General features: G+C 44.0%; 1 protein-coding gene across 2 annotated transcripts in view; it reads right to left on the bottom strand.

Moving 5' to 3' along the window:
• Nucleotides 1–23,068, bottom strand: part of PTPDC1 (protein tyrosine phosphatase domain containing 1) — a 91,073-nt gene that overhangs the window by 65,572 nt on the left and 2,433 nt on the right. For both annotated transcript variants that reach the window (XM_040359311.1, XM_040359312.1), the window contains exons 2-3: nt 12,523–12,694; nt 7,588–7,668 (exon numbers count right to left, since the gene is read on the bottom strand). In XM_040359311.1, the coding sequence (XP_040215245.1) occupies nt 7,588–7,668; nt 12,523–12,694 (253 nt within the window). The remainder of the gene's footprint in view (nt 1–7,587; nt 7,669–12,522; nt 12,695–23,068) is intronic.

Raw genomic sequence — 23,068 nt, 5'->3', positions numbered from 1 at the left:
GACTGGCTACACTGGTTTATGTGGATTACGACAACTACGACAATTAAGTGGATCGTAGATTACAATTAAAGGGGTTGTAAAGGTTTGTTTCTTATTTTCTAAATAGGTTCCTTTAAGCTAGTGCATTGTTGGTTCACTTACCTTTTCCTTCGATTTCCCTTCTAAATGTTTTTTTTCTTTGTCTGAATTTCTCACTTCCTGTTTCTCCTCAGTAAGCTTGCCCCCCGTCACCCGAGCCGCTGTGGCTGGTGGTTAGTTAGCCAGAACAGCTTACTGAGGAGGAAGAGGAAGTGAGAAATTCAGACAAAGAAAACAAAAATTTAGGAGGGAAATCGGAGGAAAAGGTAAGTAAACCAACAATGCACTAGCTTAAAGGAAACTATTTAGAAAATAAAAAACAAACCTTTCAACCCCTTTAACAACGACCCGTTATGTGTATAAAAGACACCTGTCCACATAATCTCTTTCTTCAATTCAAACCTCACCATCATGGGCAAGACCAAAGAGCTGTCAAAGGACGTCAGGGAAAAGATTGTAGACCTGCACAGGCTGGAATGGGCTACAAGACCATCCGCAAGAAGCTTGGTGAGAAGGTGACAACTGTTTGATATTATTCGCAAATAGAAGAAATACAAAATAACCATCCATCTCCCTTGGTCCGATTTCACCTCATGGGGTAAGGATGATAATGACAAAAGCGAGGGATCAGCTCAGAACTCAGGGAGGAGCTTGTGAATGATCTCAAGGCAGTTGGCTCCACAGTCAAAAAACAAACCATTGGTAACACAATACGCCGCCATGAAATCCTGCAGCGCCTGCAAATTCCCCTCCTCAAAAAGGCACATATACAGACCTGTCTGAAGTTTGCCAATGAATATCTAAATGATTCAGAGAAGGATTAGGAGAAAGTACTGTGGTCAGATGAGACCAAAATTGAGCTCTTTGGCATAACTCGACTCTGTGTTTGGAAGGAAAAAAATGCTGACTATGACCCTAAGAACACCATCCCTACAGTCAAGCACGGAGGTGAAAACATTATGCTTTGGGGCTGTTTCTCTGCTAAAGGTACAAACAGACTTTGCCACATTGAGGGGCCAATGGACGGGCCATGTATTGTCAAATTTTGGATGAGAATCTTCTTCTGAAGACGGGTTGTGGATGGATCTTCCAGCATGACAATGACCCAAAACATTTTGCCAAGGCAATAAAGGAGTGGTTTAGGAAGAAACACATTAAGGTCATGGAGTGGCCTAGCCAGTCTTCAGACCTTGATCCTATAGAAATTGTATGGAGGGAGCTCAAACTTCGAGTTGCCAAGCGATAGCCAAGAAACCTTAAGGATTTAGTGAAGATCTGTAAAAAAGAGTGGACCAAAATCCCTCCTGAGATGTGTGCAAACCTGGTAACCAACTACAGGAAACGTCTTACCTCTATGCTTGCCAACAAGGGTTTCTCCACCAAGTACTAAGTCATGTTTTACTTGGTTGGGAATCATTTACCCAATTTACTCACTGAACTGCAACTCAATTTATAACATTTTCATCATGTGTTTCTTCTGGATTTTTGGCCGATATTCTGTCTCTATCATTTAAAAAATAAACCTATGATAAAAATTATAGATCCTTAATTTCTTGGGCAAACTTACAAAATCTGCAGGGGATCAAATAATTACTTTCCCCATGTATATGTATATATATATATATACACAGTACAGACCAAAAGTTTGGACACACCTTCTCATTCATAGAGTTTTCTTTATTTTCATGACTATGAAAATTGTAGATTCACACTGAAGGCATCAAAACTATGAATGTAACACATGTGGAATTATACATAACAAAAAAGTGTGAAACAACTGAAAATATATTTCATATTCTAGGTTCTTCAAAGTAGCCACCTTTTGCTTTGATTACTGCTTGGCACACTCTTGGCATTCTCTTGATGAGCTTCAAGAGGTAGTCACCTGGCGCAGCACCCCATCACTCTCCTTCTTGGTCAAATAGCCCTTACACAGTCTGGAGGTGTGTTTGGGGTCATTGTCCTGTTGAAAAATAAATGATGGTTCAACTAAACGCAAACCGGATGGAATAGCATGCCGCTGCAAGATGCTGTGGTAGCCATGCTGGTTCAGTATGCCTTCAATTTTGAATAAATCCCCAACAGTGTCACCAGCAAAGCACCCCCACACCATCACACCTCCTCCTCCATGCTTCACGGTGGGAACCAGGTATGTAGAGTCCATCCGTTCACCTTTTCTGCGTCGCACAAAGACACGGGGGTTGGAACCAAAGATCTCAAGTTTGGACTCATCAGACCAAAGCACAGATTTCCACTGGTCTAATGTCCATTCCTTGTGTTCTTTAGCCCAAACAAGTCTCTTCTGCTTGTTGCCTTTCTTTAGCAGTGGTTTCCTAGCAGATATTCTACCATGAAGGCCTGATTCACACAGTCTCCTCTTAAGAGTTCTAGAGATGTGTCTGCTGCAAAAGGTGGCTACTTTGAAGAACCTAGAATATGAAATATATTTTCAGTTGTTTCACACTCTTTTGTTATGTATAATTCCACATGTGTTCATTCATAGTTTTGATGCCTTCAGTGTGAATCTACAATTTTCATAGTCATGAAAATAAAGAAAACTCTTTGAATGAGAAGGTGTGTCCAAACTTTTGGTCTGTACTGTATATATAATACATATATATATATTTATACAATGGGGAAAAGCTTTATTTTATATACATTCATGTGAAAAAGTAAGTAGACCCCATAGAAATTGCTGACGTATTCAACATATTTGAATAGTCAAACATTAGACCTTCATTCAAGCAGTGTCTACAGATAAAGGTGACGTACTTAGGAAAATTACACATTGGGGTTGATTAACGAAAATTGGAGATTGCAAAATCTGTTGCAGCTCTACATAGAAACAATCAGCTTCCAGGTTTTATTGTTAAAGCTTAAATGAACAAGCCAAAGGTAGAAGCTGATTGGCTACCGTGCAGAGCTGCACCAGATTTTGCACTCTCCAATTTTATAAATTCAACCCCATTGTTCTTACATGATGAATTAATTCTCATAATCTAAATGAACAAAAATGCAAAATTGTCACGTGGAAAAAATAAGTACACCCCCATATTTTCCACCATTTTGAAACCATAAAAGTTTCAGATTTGGTGGCAATAACATCCTTTTTAGGGCATATGCAGGTGGAAAATAAATCACGCTGACCCCCTAACCATATGATATAAATTATAATGTGAGAAAATTAAATCACAAAAATTATAGGTATATCAAAATAAGGCTAGTAATAAACTAATAAATGACTATTGACATAAACAATATTAAACTGATATATAGCCAGTGACATAAATACATCAATAACCATAATGCAACGGTCTCATGACAATTAATTGAATAATGTGTATACTAGTGACCAATAATATAAATCGAAAAATCCCTAAATAATATAGGGCCAGATTCACATACCTTTGCGGCGGCGTAACGTATCGTCTTTACGTTACACCGCCGCAAGTTTTCAGCGCAAGTGCCTGATTCACCAAGCACTTGCGTGTAAACTTACGGCGGTGTAACGTAAAGCTGTCCGGCGCAAGCCCGCCTAATTCAAATGGGGCGTGTACCATTTAAATTAGGCGCGTTCCCGCCCAGAACGTTCTGCGCTTGCTTCGTTAGGAAATTTCCCGACGTGCTTTGCGTGAAATTACGGCGCCCCGACGTATTTTTTGAACGGCGACGTGTGCTACGTCGTTTCGTATTCCCGGACGTCTTACGCAAAAAAAATAAAAATTGAAATTCGACGCGGGAACGACGACCATACTTTAACATGGCTGTTCTAAATGTAAGCCATGAAAAAGCAGGCCTAAGTTTGCGACGGGAAAAACTGACTAGCGACGACGAAAGAGATTGCGACGAACGCGCGTATCTTCGTGGATCGCCGTAATCAGCTAATTTGCATACTCGACGCTGGAAAACGACGCAAACTCCACCCAGCGGCCGCCGGAAAATTACACCTAGGATCCGAAGGCGTACGAAGCCGTACGCCTGTCGGATCTTAGCCAAAAACCGTCTTATCTTTTTTGTGAATTACAAATAAAGATACGACGCGGCAAATTTGAAAATACGCCGGAGTATCAGTAGATACTCCGGCATATTTCCTCTGTGAATCTGGCCCTTATGGTCTATATTATTTAGGGATTTTTTAATATTGGTCACTAGTATACACATTATTCAATTAATTGTCATGAGACCGTTGCATTATGGTAATTGATGTATTTAAGTCACTGGCTATATATCAGTTTAATATTGTTTATGTCACTAGTCATTTATTAGTTTATTACTAGCCTTATTTTGGTATACCTATAATTTTTGTGATTTAATTTTTATTACATTTTTACATTATTTACATTATTATTTATATCATATGGCTAGAGGGTCAGCGTGATTTATTTTTCTTCCCATGCTTTTTGTGTACCAATTGTTTACATGTTAATCGCAGTTCCCAATTGAACAAGCTGCGACTTGGTTTTGCAGCAGTTTTTTCTTTTTTCTAGCACTTCTAGCGCAGTTTTCCAATTTTTCCCATATGCAGGTGGAACCTGTCTTATTTAAACCTCTGGGGAGGTGAAGAAGGTGCCAGGCACATTATGTAGAGTCCAGAGTTAATTTTATTGAACGTTACATTCAGTATGAAGCCAACACGTTTCAGGGTTCAAACAGACCCTCTTCATCAGGGCTTTAACAAGATAACATGCAAAGAATGAGATCTACACTTGTCTGATCAGTGAGTATTTTCCATAATCTATACATACAAATTACAGCAGTCTACACAGAACAGGACTGATTAAAGCCTGTCATAGACAGTTCAAATCTTGGTCAAGATTCATCGGCTGAATGTATCTAAGTTTATTAATCAATCAACTTGGGTACAACCAGCATGTCGGATTTTACAAGCAATTATTGCTAGTGGCTGTTATATCACCCGTGGTTGCAGGAAAGGAAATCTCTCTGTCTATGGCCAGCCTAAGAGCGAACCTTATCATAAAAATACAGTAAGATTATCTTATTCAGTGCGGGACTCTAGTAGATGCTTGAAAGAATATCTATACATGGACTTTTAATTTTAATGTAATTTTATAATTTAAATGAAGATGTATTTGTTAAACACAACGGTGATTTATGATATGTAATTTATGATATGAGGGCGGTTCCTTTGTTTCTTTTTCTTGTAGATAGTTGTTGTTGTAAAAGGTGGCCTTGTGCATTTGAACGCTGTTCTGCTCAACCAAACTGCGTTTGAAAGAAAAGGTCTGCTTTGGAATTTGCTGCATTCATCTCAGTCTCTATAACAGGGGTGGGAAAACTGTGGCCCACATGTTCCCTGAGGCATTGCAAGACAACAGTGAATAATATAAAGTGTCCTTCGCGCTACTACGAGCTAATAATATATAAAACCAAACAAAGGCGTGAATGCAGCAAAACCTAGTAGTGTTTACAATACACAAGTGAAAATATGTTAAAAAGGGGATTTTGCGCAAATACTCAACACTATGAAGAAAACTATGACAATAATAGGTGATTATCAACCAAAAAACATGTAAATCAATTCAAGTGAAATAAATATATATAAAGTGAAATAAATATATATAAACACATATATATGTGAAAAAATGCTAAGTGTCCAATGGGTAAAAATTGCAATAAACTGCCAAAGGAGAACAGAAATAAGGACTGCGTGTCCACTGTGCAAGATGTATCTAGATGACAATGAGAGATGTGATTTTATCCATAAAAGGGCTCCCAGAACTCTCACCTCAAAGACAAGGGTCTTAAAGCATCAAAAGGTCTCCTTGCATCCTCCACCTCCTTGCAACAAAAGAACCTTCCCTGGTGATACTCTGGCCTCTCCAGCTGTCCACAGCCTTACCTCTATGATGCTGACATGCACCTCCTCGATATTCCCTAATAAACACCCCGTTCCAGGGGCGCGCGGGGGGGGGGGGGGGGGGGAGAGAACAAAAGAGCCTCCAATAGTGTAGTAGGTAAAAAGCAGGGGGGCGTTTAAATAAAGAAAAAACCTGCGCTTACATCAATCATAAAAACGCCGCTTGTTGTTCCTGTCATTTAAGGCCTCATTCACACGACGGATGCAATCCTATGGAGCGTCGGATGTCAGCGGAGACATGTCCGCTGACATCCGACCCTATCCGTTTCGCTAAAAACAGACGTATGGGGGGCACGTCCCCATCCGTCCATGCGGATCGGATCGGGTAAGATCTGATGAAAACGGACATGCTGTTCGTTTTCATCAGATCGCTCCATAGGAGACAGTGGTGCCAGACAAGCCCCTCCCCGCTCAGTGAGCAGAGAGGAGCTTGTCATCCGTCGGCTCAGCGGAGATCTGCGGACTGATCTCCCGCTGAGCTGGCAGGAGCAGGCGGACTCCGTAGGAACGGATACGCCGGCTTACTTTTTAAATTACCCGCGTCGTATCTTTAGTTTGAATCCTCAAACCAAGATACAACGGCTTCTGGGTTCGATCCGACAGGCGTACGGCTTCGTGCGCCTTCGGATCGTAGGTGCAATACTTCGGCGCCCGCTGGGTGGAGTTTGCGTCGTTTTCGGCGTCGGGTATGCAAATTAGCGATTTACAACGATCCATGAACGTACGCGCGGCCGTCGCATTTCCTAACGTCGTCTGTAGTCGGCTTTTTCCGGCATATAGTTAAAGCTGGTATTTTGCAGCGTATAGATAGACTTGCCATGTTAAGTATGGCCGTCGTTCCCGTGTCGAAATTTGAATTTTTTTTTTGCGTAAGTCATCCGTGAATAGGGATGGATGTAACTCACGTCTATGTTAAAAAAAATGACGTCCTAGCGACGTCATTTAGCGCAATGTACGGCGGGAAATTTCGGGACGACGCATGCGCAGTTCATTCGGCACGGGGACGCGCTTCATTTAAATGAAACCCGCCCCCAACCCGCCCAATTTGAAATTCGCCACCAGAAATACACTACGCCGCCATAACTTACGACGCGAACTTGCTAAGGATTCGAATATACGCCAGGTAAGGTACGTGGCCTAGTGTATCTCTGATACGCTGCGCCGATCGAAATGTATGTGGATCTGGCCCTTAGCATTTTTTCACATATATATGTGTTTATATATATTTATTTCACTTTATATATATTTATTTCACTGTAATTGATTTACATGTTTTTTGGTTGATAATCACCTATTATTGTCACTTTTTTCTTGATAGTGTTGAGTATTTGCGCAAAATCCCCTTTTTAACATTGCAAGACAACAGTTAGAAACATGACTCCCCCAGAGGCATAATGGGACTTGTAGTTCTGCAACAGCTGGGGGGGCCACAGTTTGCCCACCCCTGTTATAGAGACTGATATGAATGCAGCAAATTCCAAAGCAGACTTTTGCTTTCAAACGCAATTTGGTTGAGCAGAACAGCATTCAAATGCATAAGGCCACCTTTTACAACAACAACCATCTACAAGAAAAAGAAAAAAGGAACCGCACTCATATATCATAAATCACCATTGTGAATTTCACCTTACCTCTTGAACTGCTTGATGATATTATATCTCTCAATGATTTCTGTTGAGGGTCTCGCCATTGCAAGTATGTTATCTGTGATCCTGAAACAGAAAGGAATAAAAAAAAAATCAAATCAGTTCTTTGTATTGAAGTGTTTGCTTTAGCTGTTTATATACAGTCATGGCTGAAATTGTTGGCACCCCAGAAATTTTTCCAGAAAATCAAGTATTTCTCACAAAAAAAGTATTGCAGTAACACATGTTTTGCTATACACATGTTTATTCCCTTTGTGTGTATTGGATAAAACAAATAAAGGGAGGGAAAAAAAGCAAATTGGACATAATTGCCCAGATTCACATACATCGGCACATATTTATGCCGGCGTAGCATATCTAATATACGCTACGCCGACGCAGCGCACAGAGGCAAGCACTGGATTCACAAAGCACTTGCTCCCTCTCGCTGTTAAAGATACGCTGGGTTTCCTCGGCGTAAGCCAGCGTAGGTGGAAGTGGGCGTAAGCTATGCTAATGAGGCGTGACCCCATGCAAATGATGGGCCAAGCGTCATAGAAGTACTTAAAACGAACGCTGCATGCGCCGTCACGTGGACGTATCCCAGTGCGCATGCTCAGAATCACGTCGAAACAACTGCCTAAGATACATCGAATCACTGCCTACGACGTGAACGTAACCTACGCCTAGTCATATTCACGTACTACGTAAACAACGTAAAATACGACGGCTGTGTTCCCTGGTCCATACCTTTGCATGGGTTGCGCCTCCTATATGGGGAATAACTTTACGCCGGACGTACGACTTATGCAAACCGCGTATATTATTCGCCGTTCGCAAGTACGTTCGTGAATCGGTATATCTCCCTCATTTGCATATGCGCATAGAAAATCAATGGGAGCGGCAAATGTTCCCAGTGTAAATATGCGCCCACGATACGCCGGCGTAGGCAAGTTACGTTGGTCATAGGAAGCCTATTTTTAGGCGTATCTCAGTTTGTGGGCACGGTGCATGGATACGACGGCGCATATTTACACTTACGCTGCGTATCTCGAGATACGTCGGCGTAAGTGCTTTGTGAATCCAGGCTATTGTCACACAAAACTCCAAAAATGGGCTGGTCAAAATTCTTAGCACCCTTTCAAAATTGTGGATAAATAAGATTGTTTCACGCATGTGATGCTCCTTTAAACTCACCTGGGGCAAGTAACAGGTCTGGGAAATATAAAAATCACACCTGAAAGCAGATAAAAAGGAGAGAAGTTCACTTAGTCTTTGCATTGTGTGTCTGTGTGTACCACACTAAGCATGGACAACTGAAAGAGGAGAAGAGAACTGTCTGAGGACTTGAGAGCCAAAATTGTGGAAAAATATCAACAATCTCAAGGTTACAAGTCCATCTCCAGAGATCTAGATTTGCCTTTGTCCACAGTGCGCAACATTATCAAGAAGTTTGCAACCCATGGCACTGTAGCTAATCTCTCTGGGTGTGGACGGAAGGGAAAAATTGATGAAAGGTTGCAACGCAGCATAGTCCAGATGGTGAATAATCGGTCCCAAACAAGTTCCAAAGAAATTCAAGCTGTCCTGCAGGCTCAGGGAGCATCAGTGTCAGCGCCAACTAGCCGTCGACATTTAAATGAAATGAAACGCTATGGCAGGAGACCCAGGAGACCCTCTGCTGATACAGAGACATAAAAAAGCGAGACTACAGTTTGCCAAAATATACTTGAGTAAGCCAAAATCCTTCTGGGAAAACGTCTTGTGGACAGATAAGACCAAGATAGAGCTTTTTGGTAAAGCACATCATTCAACGGTTTACCAAAAACGGAATGAGGCCTACAAAGAAAAGAACACAGTACCTACAGTGAAATATGGTGGAGGTTCAATGATGTTTTGGGGTTGTTTTGCTGCCTCTGGGTGCCTTGAATGTGTGCAAGTCATCAGGAAATCTGAGGATTACCAAAGGATTTTGGGTCGCACTGTAGAGCCCAGTGTCAGAAAGCTGGGTTTGCATCCGAGATCTTGGCTCTTCCAGCAGGACAATGACCCCAAACATAGGTCAAAAAGCACCCAGAAATGGATGGCAACAAAGCGCTGAAGAGTTCTAAAGTGGCCAGCAATGAGTCCAGATCTAAATCCCATTGAACACCTGTGGAGAGATCTTAAAATTGCTGTTGGGAAAAGGCGCCCTTCCGATTAGAGAGACCTGAAGCAGTTTGCAAAGGAAGAGTGGTCCAAAATTCCGGGTGAGAGGTGTAAGAAGTTTATTGATGGTTATAGGAAGCGACTGGTTTCAGTTATTTTTTCCAAAGGGTGTGCAACCAAAAATTAAGTTAAGAGTGCCAAGAATTTTGACCAGCCCATTTGTGGAGTTTTATGTGACATTATCTCCAATTTTCTTTTTTTCCTCCCTTTTTTTGTTTTGTTCCAATACACACAAAGGGAAAAAACATGTGTATAGTAAAACACGTGTTACTGCAATACTTTTCTGTGAGAAATACTTGATTTTCTGGAAAAAATTCTGGGGTGCCAACAATTTCGGACATTACTGTAAGTACTGGCTATTTAAAGATAAGTGTCAGTTCAACATGCACACCTGAGAGATAAAAACCCTCTGCAATTCACCTTTAAAGTGATTATAAAGGTTCCTTTTTATTTATTTTTAAATAACAAACATGTTATACTTACCTGCTCTGTGCAGGGGTTTTGCACAGAGTATCCCAGATCCACCTTTTCTGGGGTGTCCCGGCGGCGTTTCTCCTCTTTAGGTTCCACTCAGAACAGGCCTTGCCATGGTCGACCAAAGAAGTTGAGTGCATGTGCTCAGCGTCATATCCAGAGGTTGTCTTTGGGAAATAGATGTATGAGTGCTGCCAGTATTGTTCAGAGGTTGAAGGGGTGGGGGGGTGGGGGGGGTCAGTGCTCAGACCATACGCTGCACACAGCATCAAATTGGTTTGCAACTTTGCATGGCTGTTGTCCAGAAGGAAGCCTCTTTAAAAGATGATGCAAAAGAAAGCCCCCAAACAGGCTGCTGAAGACAAGCAGACTAAGGACATGGATTACTTGAACCATGTCCTGTGATCTGGTGAGACCAAAATAAACCTATTTGGTTCAGTTGGTGTCAAGCGTTTGCTGCTGTAAAGATACCCAGATAAATTTTGTTGTATGAATACAATGACAATAAAGTATATCTATATCTATCTATTTATAAGCATGTGTGGTGGCAACCAGGTGAGGAGTACAAAGACAAGTATGTTTTGCCTACAGTCAAAACATACAGTTCATTGAGTAAACCATGAATGCCAACATGTAATGTGACATACTGAAGCAGAGCATGATCCCCTCCCTTCAGAGACTGGGCCGCAGGGCAGTATTCCAACATGATAAAGACCGCAAACACACCTCCAAGACGACCACTGCCTTGCTAAAGAAGCCGAGGGTAAAGGTGATAGACTGACCAAGCATGTCTCCAGACCAAAACCCTATTGAGCATCTGTGGGGCATCCGCAAACGGAAGGTGGAACGTAAAATCTCTAACATCAACCAGCTCTGTGATGTCGTCATGGAGGAGTGGAAGAGGACTCCAGTGGCAACCTGTGAAGCTCTGCTGAACTCCATGCCCAAGAGGGCTATGGCAGTGCTGGAAAATAATGGTGGCCACACAAAGTATTGACACTTTGGGATCAATTCTGAGGCCCCGTACACACGTCCGAGGAACTCGACGTGCCAAACACATCGAGTTCCTCGTCGAGCTCTGTGTTGAAGCCGCCGAGGATCTCGGCAAGCCAACTTTCCTCATTGAACAACAAGGAAATAGAGAACATGTTCTCTATTTGGCCCGACGAGTTCCTCGTCGGCTTCCTCGGTGAAAAGTGTACACACGACCGAGTTTCTCGGCAGAATCCAGCTCCGATCGAGTTTCTGGCTGAATTCTGCCGAGAAACTCGGTCGTGTGTACGGGGCCTCACATTTTCACTTAGAGGTGTAATCACTTATGCCAGTGGATTAGACATTAATGGCTGTGTGTTGAGTTATTTTGAGGGGACAGTAAATGTACACTGTTATACAAGCTGTACACTCACTACTTTACATTGTAGAAAAGTGTAATTTCTTCATTGTTGTCACATGAAAAGATATAACATATTTACAAAAATGTGAGGGGTGTACTCACTTTTGTGAGATCCTGTATGTCACTCTCTTTATAGTAAAACCATTTTTTTTTTTACATGTTATGTTTAGTCTTCTTTCTAAAAAATGTCCCTTCTTTGTGGTTAGGACAGTCCCCAAACTACACCCACCACCTTCCTATTTGTAAGTGTCTCCTTTAGCTAGCGTGTGTGCATGTCCCCAACTGGGGCTACGTGCGTCCACTGAAAAACACAGCATCTGGTAATCCATGCCCCTGCTCCCTCCTCCCAGCGATTTGAATGACAGCAGCAGCAGCCTGTCACTTTCCGAGTCTCTCTCCTATGACCTGGAGTTCTGGGAATGCTGCAGATGGTCCCAGAGCCAGCAGTGGTGACAAGGGACCATAAGTAAATGTTTGGGAGGGGGGGGGGGGCAAATAAAGATAGCTGTCTAGCATTTACTACTACTTTAAAGCCCAAACAAACCCTCTACATCTATTACTGTAATGTATTAGGGCTGCATATACATAATAAATATGTTGCTGTTTTAGTGGTTCTTTAGTTGCTAAGTGCTACTGCATGGGTTTAAATACTTTGTGGGGGCAGCACATTGGAGAGTCAGACTGCTGCTCTCACACACAAGAAGTGGCCCAGGTCTCCGGCAGTCCAACACAACCCCCCCACCCCCCCCCCCCCGCACCCTGCTCCGGTCAACAGTACTCTCGCTTCCTGAGCAGATACAATCACGTTAGATCCTAATACAATACACCCAGCATTGAATATCGGCATTAGTCAATGATGAACTTACCAGGAGGAGTAAAGCCCCTTTATAGCTTGTTCCTCATCGCTCCATCGGGTGGGGTTTTCATATTTACAAGCACGACCACCACACGTCATGGAACACTGCATGTGACCCGGGATGACATGTCGCAAACGCTCTCCCACTTTGGTGTATTTCGAAGTTGGACGTCTGCCACTTCCTAAGTCATAAGAATAGTAAATGTCATTTAATGATGTCATTATTTAAAGGGGTTGTAAAGGTTTTTTTTTTTCTAAATAGGTTCCTTTAACCACTTCCATACCGGCCACTTATACACCTTCCCGTCCAGACCAATTTTTAGCTTTCAGCACTGTTGCACTTTGAATGACAATTGCGCGGTCATGCTACACTGTACCCAAACTCAATTTTTGTACCCACAAATAGAGCTTTCTTTTGGTGGTATTTGATCACCTTTGGGATATTTATTTTCTGATTTTTTTTTAAAAAAATTACCGAATTTTTTTTTGTTTCTATTATAAAACATTGTAAATAAGTACGTTTTCTCCTTCACTGATAGGCACTGCACTGACGGTGGTGGCATTGATGGGCACTAATATGCGTCACTGATGGGCGGCACGGATGGGCACTGATAGACGGCACGGATAGGCACAGATAGGTGGCACAGATAGGAGGCACGGATGGGCACGGATAGGCGGCATGGATGGGCACGGATAGGCGGCACGGATGGGCACTGATAGGCGGCACGGATGGGCACTGATAGGCGGCACGGATGGGCACTGATAGGCGGCATGGATGGGCACTGATAGGCGGCATGGATGGGCACTGATAGGCAGCATGGATGGGCACTGATAGGTGGCACAGATGAGCATAGATGGGCACTATCGTATGTGTTGTACTAATGGATGCCAATCAGTGCCAAACAATGCCTGCCAATCAGTGATGCCCATCGTGGGCACTGATTGGCATTCATTGCGGCACTGATTGGCATCTCTGTGAGAGACTCTTTACCTTGATCGGTGTTGCGGGGTGTCAGACTGACACCCTGCAACAACGATCGCCGCGTTGCGCGCCCCCGGGGGCGCGCAGTGGCTCAAAATCCTGAGGACGTCATATGACGTCCACTCAGGATTCTACAACCACTTTGCCAACGTCAATATGTCATTGGCTGGCGGCAAGTGGTTAAGCTAGTGCATTGTTGGTGCATTGTTGGTTCACTTACCTTTTCCTTCAATTTCCCTTCTAAATGTTCTTTTTCTTTGTTTTCTTTGTCTGAATTTCTCACTTCCTGTTCTTCCTCAGTAAGCTGTTCTGGCTGACTAACCCCCCAGCCAGAACGACTTGGATGATGGGGGCAAGCTTACTGAGGAGAAACAGGAAGTGAGAAACTCAGACAAAGAAAAAAAAAACATTTAGAAGGGAAATGGAAGGAAAAGGTAAGTGAACCAACAATGCACTAGCTTAAAGGAACCTATGTAGAAAATAAAAAATCAACTTTTACAACCCCATTTAAGCACAGGACTTGTCCATCCCAATATAATTGTTCTGCTTGTTAAAGAAAAAACATCACTGTTGAAATCCAATGTGTCAATGCATTCACACAAATTTAAAAAAGGGCTCAATAAAACTCTCATTTTGTCTCTGCGGCATATGTTTTAAATGAAGGCCATTCATAGGTTTAATTTAGAATTGGAATGAAAGTGTAAAGGCCATAAGCAAGTCAGATTTTACTTTGATGTGTTCTGTTGGTTCAGCAAAAAAATAAAATAAATGGTACCAGCAAGTAAAACAGACCTGTGCATAGATGTCTGTCAAAAGACTGTCAAATTATTGAGGAAAATATGCTGCCCTCTGCCAAAATGTTGTTAATGAGAAGAAGGTTTACCTTCCAACATGACAATGACCCAAAGCACAAAGCAAAAATGACCACACAGTGGTTGAAGGTGAAAAAGGCGAGTGTTCTTGCATGGCTTAGTCAGAGGCCATACTTAAACCCCATTGAAAATCTGAGGAATGACTTGAATTTCTGCAGTCCACAAATGGTCACGATAAAATTTAACTCAACTTAGGGTACTTTCACACGGAGCGGACCGTTTTTGTGTCCGCTCCGTGTGTCCGCAAAGGCTCAGCGGGGATCATCCGTAATCCCCGCTGAGCAGTCGGCGGATAGGGCGGTCCCCGCACACAGTGCAGAGACCACCCTGAGATCTCCCCTATAGGAAAACGGATGCAGACGGACCGTCTGTCCGTCTGCATCCGATCCGTTCCGCCGGACGGAAGAAAAATAGGGTTTTCTTCCGTCCGCAAAAGCGAATCCCGACGGACGCGGATGGTCGCGGACGTTAGCGGATGCTCCATCCGCTAACGGACGCGATCCCATAGGGAACCATTACAAGTCCGTAAACGGACTTGTAATGGACAGACGAACGGAGCGGACGTGTGAAAGAAACCTTAAGCAGTTCTGCAAAGAAGAGTGGGCCAATATTGCAGTCTAGATGTGCAAAGTTAGTAAAGACATATCCCAACAGACTAAAGACTAATTAAAGCAAAAGGTGGTTCAACAAAATACTGACACAAGGGGGTGATCCTTTTTCCAACTCAGTGATTCTGTTTTTGATTTTTTGTCTGACATGTTGGTGTTATATCTTTCACTTGGATGTCATAATGTTATGTGTCGGTCTTTATTGCAGGCTGCAAAGCAACACAAAGTGATTATTTTAAAGGGGATAGTCTAGCCTCCAAGCAGGCACAAGGGTCTTGTCCCTTGGACAAGAAATGCTCGAGTAAAACCCTATGAAGTGCGACTTTGGGGGGGGGGGGGGGATACCACAACAATGCAGAATATTGCATATTTTTTTAATGCAAGGACATAGCATAAAATATGTAGCACCCTGATGTTTAGGCAGGGTTGCTCTTAAATTTATTTGCCAAGTGATAGATGCCTTGGCCAATTGTTAGGGGGTCAACTGACTTTGCCCTAATTCTGAAATTGCTGCACTTCTCTCTTCTGTCACTAGGTGGCTGGGTACCTGGCGACATTGGATAAGAAAAGGGCATTGCAAGGACAGATTAGGAGTATATGGGGTATCTTAGCCAATGGGCAGGGATTTTCTGAAATACCTTGGCCTGCTGGGAGAACCTATTTATTTGGGTGGAGTCAGGTGATCGGGGTTCTGTGCCACCTGGATGGCTATCTGGGTGGACGTGTGTTGTACTGCCCCAGGCTGCTAAGCCAGAGCCTGAGACCTATCCCAGGGACATTTGGCCGCTAGGCTGTCTAAGACTCTATACAGAAGCAAGAGAGCAGTTTAGGGTTGGGATTGTGGCTTGCAGTCCAACCAAAAGTGACGGTTCTGCTGGCCAGGGATACGGTCATGGTCAGAGGTAGAGGGGAAGCTGTCGCCACTAAGGGACCATCCATCTTGTTACCAATGACCACCGTGAGTAACTGAAGCACGTACCAGAGCAGTATTCTTACCAACCCGGGGACGGTGAAGAATTGGGAAACTTCAGCAGGTGTCAAGCCAGGGACCCAGCCAGGGAAGGTGACACTTGCAGAGCAGTCTTGTGTGTCAAGCCAGGGACTGAGCAGGCCACTGGGTTGACGCTTGAGAAGTATCTTGAGTGCCAAGCTAGGGACCCAGAAGGTACGCGGGGTTGATGCTTGAGGAAGATACTGTGTGTGTGAAGATTGGAAGAGCTCAGGGGATCCAGTGGCAGTGGATCAGCAAGTCTAGTGAGAGAGACTAGGAACTCAGTTGAGTGAAGCTCTACAAGAGAGGAAGTAAAGGAGTTTGTTACAACTTGTGTCAGAAACTGTTATAAGACTGTTGCCATACTCGTGCAGATGTGGTGTCCTGCGGGATGCCTTTCCCTGAATGGGTGTCTGCCTATAGAAGTTTTGGAGTCTGCTAAATTGACATTGCAACTACTAAAGGGTGTCCTGGCCCTAACCCACCATGCCTCGTGTGGGTGTGGGTGCTCGTCCCTAAACTCAGTAGCACCTTGTTTGTTCTACGAATCATTTGCTTTCAGAAAACGTATTGTTTGGGGGGGGGGGTCTTTTACAAACTCTGAAAGCTGTAAGTGAAAATTGATAACCTTCCGATTTTTTGAGTAAATTGCTCATTTACAGTTTTGTATAGCTTCAATTTTCACCATTTCACTAAATGCTATAAAACGTAAAAATTAGCAAATATTTGTTATTTACTAACCTAATATAGTTTTAACTTTTATATTTAGTAGGAATTTAGCTGGAATTTTGTAAGTTTTGCTGTGTTTGTATCCGCTAATAATGATTTTACTGTATTTTAGTAAAAATACTGCTTTGATAAACATTTGTGCAAATTTCGAAAAAGTAGCCCCTTTCTCTTTATTTTACTCATTCTATGCTTTCTGAAAATATTTGGTTGTCTCTCACAAACTCTGAGGGGGAAAATTAAAAAGAAAACACAATGAAAAAAAAATAAAAAATGGTCTGGTCACCAGAGTTTAAAAGTGGAGAGCAGGGCCTGGTAGTGAAAGGGTTTAAAATGCAAAAACTGGCTTTCAGCAAGGAATAAAAACCTGCCCACACATCAAGCGCTTACTGCATGTAAACTGTGTTAACACATAACAAATGTCAGGACACAGTTTCTATTCACAACAGAAAATTATGGAGATTATTAGATGTGCAATGTTCAGAGTTGGATATAAAAGAAAAAAAACATTCAAAACATTATGCACAATGAGACCGTGACTCAAATCTAACATCTTGTAGCTAGATTCAGGTACACGTGCCTAACGTTAGGCAGGCGTAGCATATCTCATATACGCTACGCCGCCGTAAGTCAGAGGCAAGTGCTGTATTCACAAAGCACTTGCGTCCTAAGTTATGGCGGCGTAGCGTAAATGGGCCGGCGTAAGCCCGCCTAATTCAAATTGTGAAGAGGTGGGCGTGTTTTATGTAAATAAAGCATGACCCCACGTAAATGACATTTTGAACGAAAGGAGCATGTGCCGTCCATGGACGTATCCCAGTGCGCATGCTCCAAATTACGCCGCGAAGACTTATTGGTTTCGACGTGAACGTAAATTACGCCCAGCCCCATTCACAGACGACTTACGCAAACGACGTAAAAATTTTATAATTCGACGCGGTTCCGACGTCCATACTTAACATTGGCTGTGCCATCTTTTTGGTGGAATATCTTTAAGCCTGAAAATGCCTTACGTAAACGGCGTATCTTTACTGCGACGGGCAAGAGTACGTTCGTGAATAGGCGTATCTCGCTGATTTACGCATTCTAGGCGTAAATCAGCGCACACGCCCCTAGCGGCCGGCGTAAATAGACAGCTAAGATACGACGGCACAGGCGGTCGTATCTTAGCTAGATTTAAGTGTATCTCAATTTGAGAATACACTTAAATATACAACGGCGCAGATTCAGAGTTACGACGGCATATCTACTGATACGCCGGCGTAACTCTACCTGAATCTGGCTATTGGTGTATAAAACAAAGCCTATCAAAAAAAACAAAGTACATATTAAAGCGATTGTAAAGCTACATTTTTTTTTTAAACCACTTAAGGACCGATTTTTTTTTTCAGACTCAGTGTTCACAAGTTAAAAACATTTTTTTATGCTAGAAAATTACTTAGAACCCCCAAACATTATAAAAAAATTCTAACACCCTAGAGAATAAAATGGCGGTCATTGCAATATTTTATTTCACACCATATTTGCGCAGGGGTCTTACAAGCGCATTTTTTTTTATATTGTGAAAGATAATGTTACGCCGAGTAAATTGATACCCAACATGTCACGCTTTAAAATTGCGCCCGCTCGTGGAATGGTGACAAACTTTTACCCTTAAAAATCTCCATAGGCGACGTTTAAACAATTCTACAGGTTGCATGTTTTGAGTTACAGAGGAGCTCTGTGGCTAGTATTATTGCTCTCTCTCTAACGATCGTGGTGATACCTCACATGTGTGGTTTGAACATCGTTTTTACATGTGGGCGCTGCTCACGTATGCGTTCGCTTCTGCACACGAGCTCGTCGGGATGTGGCGCTTTAAAAAAAAAAATCTTATTTATTTTACTTTATGCCTTGTAATAAAAAAAAGCAAGACAGGTCCTCTTAAATATAAAATCTGGGGTAAAAAAAAAAAACTCAGATCTCATATTTGGACTTAGCCCCCATTCACATCTAGGCGTTTTAACGCCTGTAGTGCTACGCCGCTGCCGCCAGAGGGATGAAAACACATGTCCCTCTATGGAGATGGTTCACATCTCCACGCCTGCCGCCTGCCGCCTGAAAAAAGGTCCCGGACCTTTTTTTCAGGCGGCTTTCGGCTAGGAGATGGGGGTCAATCTGGGGCACATCTAGGCGGACAATAACGGCGTTTTGTCGCCGCAAATCGCGGTACAAAACGCTGCTATTTGTACCGCGATTTGCGGCGACAAAACGCCGCGAATTTGTCTGCCTAGGTGTGAATGGAGCCTTAATGGTATGGAGACGGTGGGGGCCATCTTGCCCTCACTCGTATCCATACCAAGCAGGAGACAGGAACCAATCGCCTCTGCCGCTACCGATGGCTCCGGTAAGCGGCAGAGGCGCGGGAGAGCGGCGGGAGGGAGCCCCTCTCCTGCCGCTGAGAACGATGATCTCGAGGCAAAACCGCCACAGAGACCACCATTATCGGAAACGGGACCGCCCGCTGAAAAGATGAATACCTCTGTTATGGCAGCAGCCACCTCTACTTATGTGGAGGTGTGTGTGTCCCTTTCCTCCAATCAGCACTCACACAGTGTATACAAGCTGTAACTGCAGCTCCACCCCCCCATCCTTTGTACTCTTCACAGATGCATAATGATTTTATCACAAATCTGCACTTTTGAAGGGTTGTAGACAAGAGAAGACTGCAAATAAACAAGTAAAACTTATGTAGGAGGATTTGTTTTATCTCTGTGTATCATCTGAGCCTATTCACTGCACTGGGTAGATGTGGGGTTTACAACCACTTTAACCACTTCCTGCCCAGCCTATACCAAAATGATGTCCGGGCGGTGGTTCAGTTATCCTGACTGGACATCATATGACGTCTTTGGGGATAACAGCCATTGCATGCCCGTGGGGGTGCGCAGCACGGCGATCAGTGGTGTGATGTGTCAGTCTGAGGAGGGGACCGAGCTGCTCACGTAATTTGCTGCGGCCTAGTCTCCCGGAAGTGGGGACCGGGTACCTGTAAAGTTGTACATTCTAAAGAAGATTGCGAACAGGCAGGTAAGTTTATTTTACTGCAGAAGAGACATGAATGAGTGAGTAACTTGTATGGCGCTACAAATGCGAACTAAATCGCCTCAAGGCGCTTTTTGCATCGAGTGCCATCCTGTGTCTTCAGAAGAGGTGGGTCTTAAGTTTTTTTCTGAAGGCCCGATGGTTTTCTTTCATGCGGATGTCCGTGGGTAGAGCGTTCCATAGCCGTGGTCCCTGGACTGCAAATTTTCGTTCTCCTTTAGATTTGTAACGGGTCTTGGGGATGTGGAGGAGGTTTTGGTTAGTTGACCAGAGGGCACGAGTACTCGCATAGGTATTGAGGAACATTTCCTTGTGTGCATTTGTGAGTAAGGCAGAGGGTCTTGAATGTAACCCGATCCTTCACGGCTAGCCAATGGAGGGTCCTCATTGATTCCCAGAGTTTTTTTCCGTTACCAGTCTGGCTGCTGTGTTCTGGACGACTTTTAGATGCAAAATTTGGTATTTGGGGAGTCCGAGGTAGAGGGAGTTTGCGTAGTCGAGTCGGGAATTAATGATTGTTCCAACTACTACTGCTGTGTCCTCTTCTGGGATGAGGGGGATGAGTCTACGCAGCAGGTGGAGAAGGTAGTGAGATGCTCTGACTACTGATTCTGTTTGTGCGTCCATAGTCATGTCTGAGTCAAAGATGACTCTGAGGCCGCATACAAACGGTCGTTCCAAACCGATGAGCCATTTCCATCGGTTCACCGCTAAAGTGGCCTGATGGTCTGATGTGCGTACACACCATCGTTCCAAAAACCGATCGGGTCAGAACGCGGTGACGTCAAACACACGACGTGCTGAATAAAACGAAGTTCAATGCTTCCAAGCATGCGTCGACTTGATTCTGAGCATGCGCGGGTTTTGAACCGATGCTTTCTGTACTAACCATCGGTTCGATTTTGAAGCATGTTTTAAAATTTTGGACCGAAGGACAACAGACCGATGGGCTATACACACGGTCGGTTTGGACCGATGAAACTGAACCTCGGTCCATTCTTATCGGTTTTGTCCGATCGTGTGTACGCGGCCTGAGGCTTTTGACTTTGGTGCTTGGTGTGATGATTTGCCCAAGGATGGTGGGTGGTGTGCATGTTGCCCTAGAGTGTCTAGCATGTGATAGCATGTCTCTTCTGAAATAAAGAGCTGCCTGCTTGCAATTTTTACTTTTTCACTTCACAAGGCATTAAATATATAACCACAAAATTTGTATTTTCAAAAACTATAAATCAATAATAGTGTTACCAGCAGATATGCACCAATATTCAACTCCCATACAAGTCAAAGAATATATAAAATAAATAAACAAGTGCCGCGCTAGTGTAAAATCATCTAGTGCACATCCATATCACACAAAGTCCTTCAAGAGTCTCTTTACAGAATATCTTGTATGTTCCCTTAATTATAATAATCCAGCATATGTGCTCTTGTAAATCCATTCCAAGTGTTGTTTATCACCACCAGATGTGTACTCTCACCTGGCCCCGGGATGTGCAGGGAGTTGTTAGTATAAAAAGACTACCCAAAGCTTTGCAAGAATGGCTATACATTGGTCTGCTATCCTTGGTCCACTTAAAGCAGGGGTGCCCAACCTTTTGAAGTAACTTGCTAACCGGTCGCGGGCCACAATGAGCGGAGCAGACAGATGGCAGGTCCGCTCTGCATATGCAGAGCGGACACGGCACAGCCCACTAAACTCTTTTTTTTTCGATTTCTTTTCCGATTGGAGGTAGGACACAAGTCGGTTTACATCTGCCACTCCTTAGAGGTGAATGAAGGGTCCAATTGGGTCGGACTGACCATGTGAAAGGGGCTCAAGGCTGCTTTCACACTGATGCACGGTGGTTTACCCGCACCGCGGGTGCAACGTAGTGTAAATTTTGCTTTCCTGCACTTAACTTTAGACTTCTATTATATTCTGCAGGTTTGGTGCACTTTAAGAAAGCTCACCAAATGCGCAGGTAACAACAAAAGTCTATGGCTCAGTGCAGGTAACCAGCAGGTGCGCTACTCTGCATTTGCGGATCAGTTTGAAAGCAGCCCAGTAACCACTGTAGAACAGATATGCCCATATATACACTGTGGGCCAGATTCACAGAGAATTGCCCTGGCGCAGCGTATCAGAGATACGCTACGCCGCCGTATCTTACCTGGCGCATTTTCGAATCCAGGAAGATTTTGCGCCGTAAGTTACGGCGGCGTAGTGTATTTCTCAGTGCGTATTTCAAATTGGGCGGGTAGGGGGCGTGATTCATTTAAATGAAGTGCGTCCCCGCGCCGATTGAAATGCGCATGCTCCGTTTCGAAATTTCCCGCCGTGCTTTGCGCGAAATGACGTCGCACCGACGTCATTTTTTGAACTTAGACGTGAGTTACGTCCTTTCCTATTCACGGACGACTTACACAAAAAAAAAAAGAATTTCAAAATTCAACGCGGGAACGACAGCCATACTTTAACATGGCAAGTCTATCTATACGCCACGAAATAGCAGCTTTAACTATACGCCGGGAAAAGCCGACTAGTGACGACGTAAGAGAATGCGACGGCCGCGCGTACCTTTGTGGAACGACGGAAAAAGCTAATTAGCATACCCGACGCGGAAAACAACGCGAACTCCACCCAGCGGGCGCCGAAGTATTGCACCTACGATCCGAAGGCGTACGAAGCCGTACGCCTGTCGGATCAAAGCCAGAAGCCGTTGTATCTTGGTTTGAGGATTCAAACTAAAGATACGACGCGGCAAATTTGAAAGTACGCCGGTGTATCAGTAGATAGGCCGGCGTACTTGCACTGTGAATCTGGCCCTGTGATTTTAGTAATAAACTGACCTTTAATAACAGTATTCTATTCTATTCCATTCCAGAGCAGGAGGTCGCGGGCCACATAAAATGGCTCCGCGGGCCACATCAGAGGGCTCCGCGGGCCACATCAGAGGGCTCCGCGGGCCACATCAGAGGGCTCCGCGGGCCACATCAGAGGGCTCCGCGGGCCACATCAGAGTGCTCCGCGGGCCACATCAGAGGGCTCCGCGATCCACATCAGAGGGCTCTGCGGGCCACATCAGAGGGCTCCGCGGGCCACATCAGAGGGCTCCGCGGGCCACATCAGAGGGCTCCGCGGGCCACATCAGAGGGCTCCGCGGGCCACATGTGGCCCCCAGGACGCTGGTTGGGCACCACTAACTTAAAGGAACAAAAGTGCAGCTTGACCGAGCAAGATATGTGAGGTCAGTAGGCCCAGATGAGAGTACATCTGGTGATGAGAGTACATCTGGTGATGAGAGTACATCTGG

Source organism: Rana temporaria, chromosome 7 (assembly GCF_905171775.1).
Source record: "Rana temporaria chromosome 7, aRanTem1.1, whole genome shotgun sequence".
NCBI lineage: Eukaryota > Metazoa > Chordata > Amphibia > Anura > Ranidae > Rana > Rana temporaria.
This window is presented reverse-complemented; position numbering and strand designations above follow the sequence as displayed.